Source organism: Lytechinus variegatus, chromosome 14 (assembly GCF_018143015.1).
Source record: "Lytechinus variegatus isolate NC3 chromosome 14, Lvar_3.0, whole genome shotgun sequence".
Classification (NCBI taxonomy): domain Eukaryota; kingdom Metazoa; phylum Echinodermata; class Echinoidea; order Temnopleuroida; family Toxopneustidae; genus Lytechinus; species Lytechinus variegatus.
Genome location: NC_054753.1, coordinates 31,819,111 through 31,830,222, shown reverse-complemented (window position 1 = coordinate 31,830,222; position 11,112 = coordinate 31,819,111). Strand labels below are relative to the sequence as shown.

At 35.5% G+C, this 11,112-nt stretch overlaps 1 protein-coding gene across 1 annotated transcript; it reads left to right on the top strand.

The window, feature by feature from the left end:
* The first annotated feature begins 352 nt into the window (after window positions 1–352).
* LOC121427310 (ATP-binding cassette sub-family F member 3-like) lies at window positions 353–11,112 on the top strand. The gene is made up of 7 exons (XM_041623649.1): window positions 353–366; window positions 895–939; window positions 1,577–1,709; window positions 5,184–5,364; window positions 8,265–8,397; window positions 9,616–9,703; window positions 10,775–11,112. The coding sequence occupies exons 1-7, from the start codon at window positions 353–355 to the stop codon at window positions 10,925–10,927; spliced, it is 747 nt and encodes a 248-aa protein (XP_041479583.1). The 3' UTR covers window positions 10,928–11,112.

The following is an 11,112-nucleotide window of genomic DNA, read 5'->3' as shown; positions in this document are numbered from 1 at the left end:
AAAAAAAAAGGATTGTAATATTTTGATGGTTTTGGTTGGTGGGTGGTAATACTCATACAGTAAAAAAGATATGTAATACTTTGATGGTTTTGGGGTGGTAATACTCATAAAGTAAAAAAGAAAATGTAATATTTTGATGGTTTTGGGGTGGTAATACTATTAAAATAAAAAGAGATTGTAATATTTTGATGGTTTTGGGGTGGTAATACTCATAAAATAAAAAAAAGAAATTGTAATATTTTGATGGTTTTGGGGTGGTAATACTCTTAAAATAAAAAAGAGATTGTAATATTTTGATGGTTTGGGGTGGTAAAATACTCATAAAATAAAAAAAAGAAATTGTAATATTTTGATGGTGTTGGGATGGTAATACTCATACAGTAAAAAAGATATTGTAATACTTTGATGGTTTGGGGTGGTAATACTCATACAGTAAAAAAAGAAATTGTAATATTTTGATGGTTTTGGGTGGTAATACTATTTAATAAAAAGAGATTGTAATATTTTGATGGTTTTGGGGTGGTAATACTCATAAAATAAAAAAGAGATTGTAATATATTGATGGTTTTGGGGTGGTAATAGTCATAAATAAAAAAGAAATTGTAATATTTTGATGGTTTGTGGGTGGCTGGTGTTTGATGGAAAGGAATTTCCTTAAAAAAAACAGCAAAATTGATCAAAACTGTAGACATATTTAGATAAGTGCATCTTTAGGAAATGACAATTATCCTTGCCAGTTTGTATTAGTGAATATTAATGATAACAGTTGATAAACATAACCTTGACTTTTGTATATTGAAAAAATTGTATTGTGAATGGTTTGATGATGTATTTTGCTTTATTCCTTTTTCATATCATCACCAGCAGCATTATTTTTCTTTTCTTTTTTGTCAGGCCTAAACTAATTCCAGTGGAGAAGGAAAGTGAAGTTATACTAAGGTAAGTGGCAAGAGTCAAAATTCTTAAATTGTGTAATTTGATGTTGCGGGCTAAATTTAATTCTAACGAAGTTAATGGTCTGATTCAGTGTAGCATTGCAAAGCTGCCAACTATTCAAAAAGTACTATCGTAATACTATTACTGAGTACTTTCCATTTTCATATTGAATTGCGCTATTATGCTTGCAACCTGGGTTATATAATATAATATAGCTTGGTTATTTGGACCCGTCTCACAGCCCCCCCCCCCCCCCCCCGCCCTCCGAGACCGCACGAGTGCCGCAAAAAAATGTTTAGAGTTTTAGTGTGGGATGAAATGTTTTCATCTCACCCTTTTGAAGTCTTTGTAAATGTGATAACTTAACCCACATGCTTACCACCAATTTGTGGTTGATACAGGCACAGCTATACCTACAGTATAAATTGCTGATACTTACATAAAATGATTTCATCATAAGAAGTATTTAGTTCTTGATGACCTGATATTGAAAGATTCCAAGAATGATATTTACATTTTTATCTTTTAATTTCTATAGTTCTTTTTAGTTTTATTTCTCTTGTATTATTTTTAAATGTTTTGTTCATTACTTCTCACCCATTGAGTTATTTAAATGTACCTTTTTTTTTACTTCTGAAAGGTTTCCAGCAGAGTTACATAAACTATCCCCACCTATCCTTCAGTTAGATGAAGTCAGTTTCAGCTATGGTCCTGACGTACCCATCTTTGGCTCTGTAGACCTCTCAGCTAACATGGAGTCAAGAATATGTATCGTGAGTTTGTCTTAGACCCTGTCTGTCAAAGAGTTATGATTAATCTCATCAATCTATATTATAGAAATGTATAATGTTATAATTCTTCATTGAGGAATGTCCCTTTGGAAATAAGAGGAGCCTATTTATCAGTCAAGACATTAATACATGTATACATGTATCTTTGTATTATGTATGATTTCTCAATGTTTGTGCTGGGTTGCATAATTTTTATTGATCAATGAAATGAAGTTGATTTCCGGGACCCATCTTACTCACTGTAAGATGGGTCCTGGAAGTCAACTTCATTTCTTTGGTACCAGGAAAATGAATGGAACATGGGAAATGAAAAAGAAATGTTTATTTTAAAATGTAATGTAAATCTGCAAATTTTCACCTTAGGAAATTGGAAAGATTCTACCTGTGCCTTTGATATATATGATATGTATCATCAGACACATTATTATGGATGACTGAACCATGAACCACTGAAAGTGGTGAACTCATATGCCACCATATGTGTGTGATAGAGACATTCTATTTCTGTCTGTCCATCTTATATGCCACCATATCTGTGTGATGGAGACATTCTATTTCTGTCTGTCCATCTTATATCCCACCATAGGTGTGTGATCGAGACATTCTATTTCTGTCTGTCCATCTTATATGCCACCATAGGTGTGTGATGGAGACATTCTATTTCTGTCTGTCCATCATATATGCCACCATAGGTGTGTGATGAAGACATTCTATTTCTGTCTGTCCATCTTATATGCCACCATAGGTGTGTGATCGAGACATTCTATTTCTATCTGTCCATCTCTTATGCCACCATATGTGTGTGATGGAGACATTCTATTTCTGTCTGTCCATCTTATATGCCACCATATGTGTGTGATCGAGACATTCTATTTCTGTCTGTCCATCTCTTATGCCACCATATGTGTGTGATGGAGACATTCTATTTCTGTCTGTCCATCTTATATGCCACCATAGGTGTGTGATCGAGACATTCTATTTCTGTCTGTCCATCTTATATGCCACCATATGTGTGTGATGGAGACATTCTATTTCTGTCTGTCCATCATATATGCCACCATAGGTGTGTGATGAAGACATTCTATTTCTGTCTGTCCATCTTATATGCCACCATAGGTGTGTGATCGAGACATTCTATTTCTGTCTGTCCATCTCTTATGCCACCATATGTGTGTGATAGAGACATTCTATTTCTGTCTGTCCATCTTATATCCATCATATCTGTGTGATGGAGACATTCTATTTCTTTCTGTCCATCTTATATGCCACCATAGGTGTGTGATGGGGACATTTTATTTCTGTCTGTCCATCTTATATGCCATCATAGGTGTGTGATGGAGACATTTTATTTCTTTCTGTCCATCTTATATGTCACCATAGGTGACTTTTAATCACAGCCAAAACTAAGCCTCCTGTGAAGGTACACTTCCAATGGCTTTCACACCACTCTGGTGTTATTTTTATCCCGTCAGCACTTACTACCACGGAACGATACCTATGGCTTGTTGTCGGAAGACTTGGTTGCCTCAGCCTCAAGCTAGGTTCTCTTTTCTGGTTTGGCAACTTAGTGCTAGGATTCCTTGTATTCTCCCTAGCGCTTCAGCCTATCAGAGGCCAAGCTTCCCACCTTTTTGTGGTGTGGTTCTGCCACCAGCCGTGCCTGTGGGCCCATAGAGTTTTGTGGACAAGTGCAAACCTCTGCATGCCGCTCCTTTTCGCGTCCGCGAACACAGGCACCTGCCTCTCAACAGGAGGCAGGTGCTTGCCGATCATCGTAGATTTCTGTTCAGCTATCGCCTCTGTTGCTGGTTTTACCGATGACTTGTTCGAACTCCAATCTACTTCTAGATTGTTGAGGTCATCATTCTCTCAACGTCCTCCAAGTAAGAAGCTTGCGCATTATTGGGGTCTCCCTGAGGTCCTTGATGCCTCAACTAATTCACTGTTTAAGCCTTTGTCAAGTGCATTGCTTTGCAATTCTTCTTGATCACAATCGCTCTTGGCCAGAGGCAAAGCTTGTTACATGCTTTGTGCATTACCCCCCCCCCCCCAGATGGGGGAGGCGTTGAGTCCACCTGAATTGGGAACCTTCTTTGATTGCCAAGATTCACACATCTTTTCGGCTCTGTTGGCCCTCTTTATGACTTCTCTTGAATTTTTCCTCTGTTCTAGAGTACAATGTGTGGTGTCAGGTCCGGGTGCACAAGTGGTATCTTGACAAGACGAATGTTTCCAAAGTGGAACAACTCTTTATCATGTTGCCACATCCTTTTTTCTGCAGCTTCCCATGATTTTTTGGGGGCACTTTTTAAAGGTGTCCCCCTTGATGACTCTTCAAGTGCTACTCTCTGGTGTTCTGCCAATTCCTTTACATCCGTCTACTTAAAGGATGTTCCGGCTCGTGAGGAGAGGTTTGCGTCCTGAAACCTTGAAGGCAGTGGCTTCCACATGTACATCTACCGAGAGTTTAGTTATTTCCTTTGTTTTGACATGCCTCCTGGTGATTTTTATCCATGCTGCTCTAGCATAAAGTTGATGGATACATCATGATTATTGAAATAAATCATGAAAATACTTACTTGACTTTCTCATTTACAATATAGTCTGATTTATCAATCTACCCTCCTTCCCCCCGTCCCCTCGCCTTGTATTGGAACATGTCACTACTGCGAGAGCTCATAAAGAGGAAGACATAGAGTGGATACAGTCAGAAGTGCATGGGGTTGTTCATAATGTTCCACTATAGTTCAGTGGGAGATGTATTTCTTTGTTTTTCAAACCTTTGTTGTTTTTTTATAAACTTTGTTGGGGACACTTTTGAGATCATAAATAACAAAATAAATCCATCTAAACCAACAGAAGTAAAAATAATCATACATTTATGATTTTTGGTTGAAAAACAAATTGACCTTGTACATGTAATCACGTTCTGAAGCAATATTGGGACCGACATGCGCTTACAAACTATTGCGTAATTTTGGAACCGCGTACCGGGGCATTGCAAATTTGGTCTCAAAAGATGTGCAAGACTTAAATGTAGAAAGTCAGTGAGCGGCGCATAAAAAAAAAATGCGCGGCGGCATAGCAGCAGAATTTGTGGAGGGGGGAGCCAAATTGACCCCCTCCTGTTGAATAAGGGTTAAAATGCTCTGTTTACCATAGCTAAAACCCTTTTGACTGATCAACTTCATATTTGGATCAGGTATGCATATGGGAGTGACAATGATTTTATTAGTTTTGGGGTTTGATATTTTTAGACATTTGATGATCAAAACTTTACTTACCTAATCAAGCATGTAAATTTTTACATATTCATTTTTGTCTCGCCTGCATTATCTTATCACACACATTCTTTTCCACTTCCTTTCAAGATTAGCCACATGGTCAATTATTAGTAACTTCTCACACCATGCAAATTTGCAAAGATTCTCATTTTTTCCCCTCTTTGTTGTTTAGGTTGGTGAGAATGGTTCAGGGAAGACAACTCTTCTGAAGATCTTATTAGGTGAATTCAATCCTGTAACTGGTATCAGACACTGTCATAGAAACCTAAGGATAGGCTACTTCAGTCAGCATCATATAGATACTATGAATTTTGATAAGAATGCTATAGAGGTCATGGCATCTAGGTTCCCAGGTATATCTGAATTTTTTAAATTACTATATATAATATATATAAGTCCACCACAACAAAATGTTTATTTGAATAAAGAGAGATAGGTCCACAAGCTCAACACTGAAAGTTTCGCCAAAATCAAATGAAAAATGAGACTTTCTTATGATTGATCTAATTACACAAAACAGTTCTGTGTTTATCCTGTTTTGTATGCAAATGAGAGAGCAGATTACATCACCCACTCACTTCTGTATTTCTTTCATTTACTTATATGAAATATACATGTAGAATATGCTCATTTCTCTATGAAATGAAGAATTACCTTTGTTATATATTATTATTGTTATTTGTTGAAGAGTTTCTTAATTGTCAGATCTTCAAAAAAATGAAAAGGAAGAAATAGTAACATCCTTGAATCTCTCATCCTCGTATCATTGTATTACGCAAAATTTAGAATGTCTTTATTTTACTCATGATTTTAGTGACATTTTCAGTGTGATGCTTGTTCGATTCTTTTTATGCGTTGTCCGTCCATCCCCCCCCCCACTTGGTTTCCACGCAATAACTCAAAATATTTTTAACAGATTTTAAAAAATTTTGGTGTGTAGGCAGTTGACACCAAAATACAGGCTAAGTTTGAATTTTGAGTCCGCAGGTCAAAGCTCATCAAACATGCGAGTTGGTTTCTGAGCAAAAACTTCAAAAATATTTAATGGATTTTAAAAAATGTTGGTGTGTAGGTAGATGACACAAAAATTCGGGGTTAATTTCGAATTAGAAGTCCGCAGGTCAAAGGTCACAGCTCATTATATATGCGAGTTTGTTCAAAGGTCTTAATTTGTTCATTACATTTATGCATATTGGTTCTAGACAATATTAAGTTCAATCATCAGCATAATCTAAATCAGTCAAATTGATCCCTACTTGGAGACATAGGTTTGAATGAAATAAAATGGAACACAATCACAATTGGTAATAGTGCCCATGGTGTGACAAAAAAGGAGCAAAACCCATTTATAAAAGTGAAAAACATGTCTGTTCAACGGCATACAGATTGTGAAATTCACCTTTCAAGAAATCAGTGCGCTGAATATGGAAATGGCGCAAAATAAAAGATGCATCTATAAACGTGTTGCCATGACTGCGAGATGACAATGGCAAATCTCTGGCTCCAAAACGGAATCTGAAAAGGGCCTTAACAGTTGATGTTTAGCAGTAATAAATGTACCTTTTAAAAGTCAATTCCTTTTGTTCTTACAAAATCCAAAGAATATCTTGAGATGTAAACTACTATGGTTACAAATAGATTGGGTGCCAAAGTATCACCCTGAAGAATTCTAGAAGTTGTCACAAACTGTTAAGTATGTCCATCTACACTTTGAACTAAGGAAAGTGGATCTGTATATATACACCAATTTCTTGTATTATCTTTTTTGGGATACCATAATGTGATCGAATTTTATTCATATTTTAATGCTTTATGCTATCAAATGCATCTGAAAAATCAAGGAAGATGATAGTACCTTGTTCCGTAGATACTTGTAGTTCTTTAGTGATTTGCCTTATTGAGAGAATATTGGAGGGAATGGATCTTCTTTTGTGAAGCCATTTTGATTGTTTCTCAAAGGTCAAGTCCACCCTAGAAAATAGTGATTTGATTGAATAGAGCAAAATCAAACTAGCATAACGCTGAAAATTTCATCAAAATCTGATGTAAAAGAAGAAAGTTATGACATTTTAAAGTTTCGCTTATTTTCACAGAACAGTTATATGCACAACTCAGGGACATACAAATTAGACAATCGATGTCTCTCACTCACTATTTCTTTTGTTTTTTTATTGTTTGAATTAAACAATATTTCTTTTTTTTTTTTACAGATTTGGCAATAAGGACCAACTTGATTGAACCATATAGTATTAAAACATGCTAATTCCACATGTTCAGGGGGAATTAATCTTTGTTTCAGTTGACGATACAGAGAAAATTTCAAAATATCATATACAAAAGAAATAGTGAGTGGATGATGTCATCAGTCTCCTCATTTGCATACCGACCAGGATGTGCATATTTCTGTTTTTTGAAATTTAGCGAAACTTCAAAATGTCATAACTTTCTTATTTTACATCCGATTTTCATGAAATTTTCAGTGTTTTTTTATTAAACTTTTTGTTGAGGTGGACTTTTCCTTTGAATCAGTGTGTGGAATCAAACAATTAAGAAGCATTGCATTATATATCTTAGCTGCAATTGGGGATGTTTTACCTCTATAATTATTACTAATAACAGTTTAATTACAGAATTTGAGTTTTGTGATATTATAAAGGGTTCTAGTGTATATTAAACAGCAGGAATGGTATCTGGCCAGATGAATTTGAAATTTTCACCTTCTCTGGAACACAAAGAAGCTTAGAAAGTGGGACTATTTGAATACCATTTAGGTTGATGATTAGCAAAATTAATATGTTGAAATCAAGGGTTGTCATTATATCTGTTATGTAATAATAATAATGATATATCCCTATGCTCTTCCAATCAGTATTATTACCCTGGCTTTAGCCCTGCAGTCTTTGCGATGGCATTTCAAGGAATAAATTCCTGCCCGATATCCATTTACCTCACCTGGGTTCAGTACAGCTGCACATTTTTCATCAATTTTTTTGGAAAGAAATAACGCCATGGCTGGGATTTGAACCCATGACCCTCTGTTTCAAATCCAGAAGACTAATCCACTGGACCACAATGCTCGACCTAATCTAAACCTCTCTCTTAAAGTAATTTCTGTGTAAAAGTGTATTGGCCAATGAGTCAGGGTCAGGTTAAAGCCAGGGCAATGATGAGCTCCTTGGGCATTCTACAGAGAATGCTTCAGATTAATAGATTAGTTGGATTATTTCTCTTTCTTTGTGCCCTTCCATGATAGGAAAACAGATAGAACAATACAGACAGCAGTTAGGATCATTTGGAGTGACGGGTGACCTTGCTACCAGACCAGTGTCCAGTCTATCTGGTGGTCAGAAGAGTAGAGTTGTATTTGCTCTAATGTGTGCTGGAAAGTAAGTGGTTTATTTTTAATTAAAGAATTTGCATCACTGTCATAGAATTGATCATTGAACCTATGGTCCATTGGAATGATCTATTATGACCCCTCCCCCATCAATCTATACCCATGAGTGAAAGCTGGAACGTTTCCAATATATGCAATGCAGTATAGACTCTGGCCTGAATATAAACATGGGGTGTTTCACAAAGATTTACATGTGACTAAAAGTCCTTCCAATATATTGATGTAAACATGATATTTAACACATAATCTTGTTGATGCATACATGTCATCACACAACTTCTGAGAGTGAATCTGACCAATGCTGTGATGTGTGATTTACTACATGCAACTGGGAATTATGTGATTATAGTCTTACCTTGTAGCAAAGTGAGACTATAGGCACTGCTTTTCAACTGACGGTGGGGGTGGCAGTGACAGCATTGTCAGCATTCAAATCTTAATGTTACAGTTTTGGAATGGCATTATAATCTGTTTCATGAAACTTGGACATGTAACGGTAATCAAGTATCACAGTATCATTCCAAATGGCCATTTAGGATCAATATCGTAATTTAGGAAGTTTTTGGACCTATGACATGGAATGTGGACACAAGGGCAACAAGTATCACTCATCATTTTGCACAAGTTTCAGGTCACATGATCAAGGTCAAGGTTATTAAGGATAAATGAACTAAGTATTTAGGGTTATTCATCATAGTGGTTTTACAAGTCAGCATGGCTACTACATGTATGTTGAGAGGGGTAATGCAGGCGAGACTATCAGAGGCGTTTCACTTGTAAAATATCAGATGTAAAGGGGAAGTTCACACTGGTTTTAAGTTGGTTTTGATAAAAGCACAAAAATATTAAAAGAATATTAAAGACATTTTGATAATATCTGTCAAAGAATAACAGACTTATGAATTTGTAAACTTTTTATTTTGTGATGTCACAGACTGCACCATATGTTGTGTGTATTATAGAAATTCCCAGATTGCCATTTCTCACAATTTTTTTTCTACAAAAGTAGTGATGAAAATCTATAGTAATTTTAGTTGATTTCTTATACAAACTTTCACATCAGAAATATACTGAACCAAAACAGAATTTTAGTCATTTTGGCATGCAAAAATATTTATGAATTTGAGATGTATGCATAAATGTACATGTATAAGTAGTTGATAGTGAATGGATGAATGACCTAAGTTTTATTTAATTTGAATTTCAGTCCTAACTTCTTCATTCTTGATGAACCAACAAATCATCTGGATATTGAGACAGTAGAGGCTTTGGGTAAAGCACTATCTTCATTTAAGGTAATAAAACAGTTGAAGCATTGGGGTTAAGTAAAGCAATATCTTCATTCAAGGTAATTAAACAGTTGAAGCTTTGGGTAAAGCAATATCTTCATTCAAGGTAATTAAACAGTTGAAGCTTTGGGTAAAGCAATATCTTCATTCAAGGTAATTGAACAGTTGAAGCTTTGGGGTAAAACACTATCTTCATTCAACGTAATTAAACAGTTGAAGCTTTGGGTAAAACACTATCTTCATTCAAGGTAATTAAACAGTTGAAGCTTTGGGTAAAGCACTATCTTCATTCAAGGTAATTAAACAGTTGAAGCTTTGGGTAAAGCACTATCTTCATTCAAGGTAATTAAACAGTTGAAGCTTTCATTCAAGGTATGATTCAGTCATGATTCTTATATTCTCATCTTCATTCTTAAATGCCCTCACTGCAAATGCATAAATACATCTTACTAACTGATTTTATTTCTCTCCTTTTTTTTTGCTAATTGCCCTGTGCAAAGAGGAGTCAGAGTTCTACATTATTTGTTCATTTGGTTTGGTTTTTTTTTAACTTTGGGGGTCGAATCAAACCCACCCCGTCAACATTTTTCAAACTGATGAAATTTCCTATGTGATATTGTGTGGCATCAGATTAACTAATCAGCTAAATCTCCTTTCACCATTGGTGGTGCGACTGCTTACAACAGTTGTGATTGTGTGCAACATATATTGTGACAAAATGATCGCAAAGAATGCACTATTTTTATGATAAGTTTTCTATAAGCTAATCAAATCAAATGATTTCAGTAGCTTTTAACTGCTATCGCAAGTTTGCTATTAGAAGTTTTATGAAACTGACCCCTGATCAGGCTATTGTGAAGACATTTATATTAACTGAGAGCAGTCAATAATCCATCTGTTTTTAGATGCTATGAGAATACCGGCAAGTCTTTTTTTGCTCTTTCCATGGTTTGTACAGCTGATTTATATTTTTAATTAATTTCTATGATTCGTAAACAATTTCATATTGCACATGTTTGGCAGGTTGTCTTGCATATAATTCATAATAAAACTGAATGTTTATTCCCTCTCATACAGGGTGGAGTCATTCTTGTTTCTCATGACGAGAGCTTAATCCGAGTAGTTTGCAAGGAATTATGGGTATGTGGTGAAGGAAGTGTCAGAGCAATGGAAGGAGGACTGGATGAATACAAGAAAATGGTTGAAAAGGAATTTGAGCAGCAGAGATAAACCTGGGATTGGATGAAGACAAGAACTTCAAACAGTGTAGTCAACTCTTCAATGGAAACAATCGTTATGAGCCATTAACATTGTTTTATCTTTTGTCAAATTGAACAAGGAATAAGAAAGTTATTGCTGTTTTTGAAGGACAAGTCCACCCCAACAAAAACTTGATTTGAATAAAAAGAGAAAAA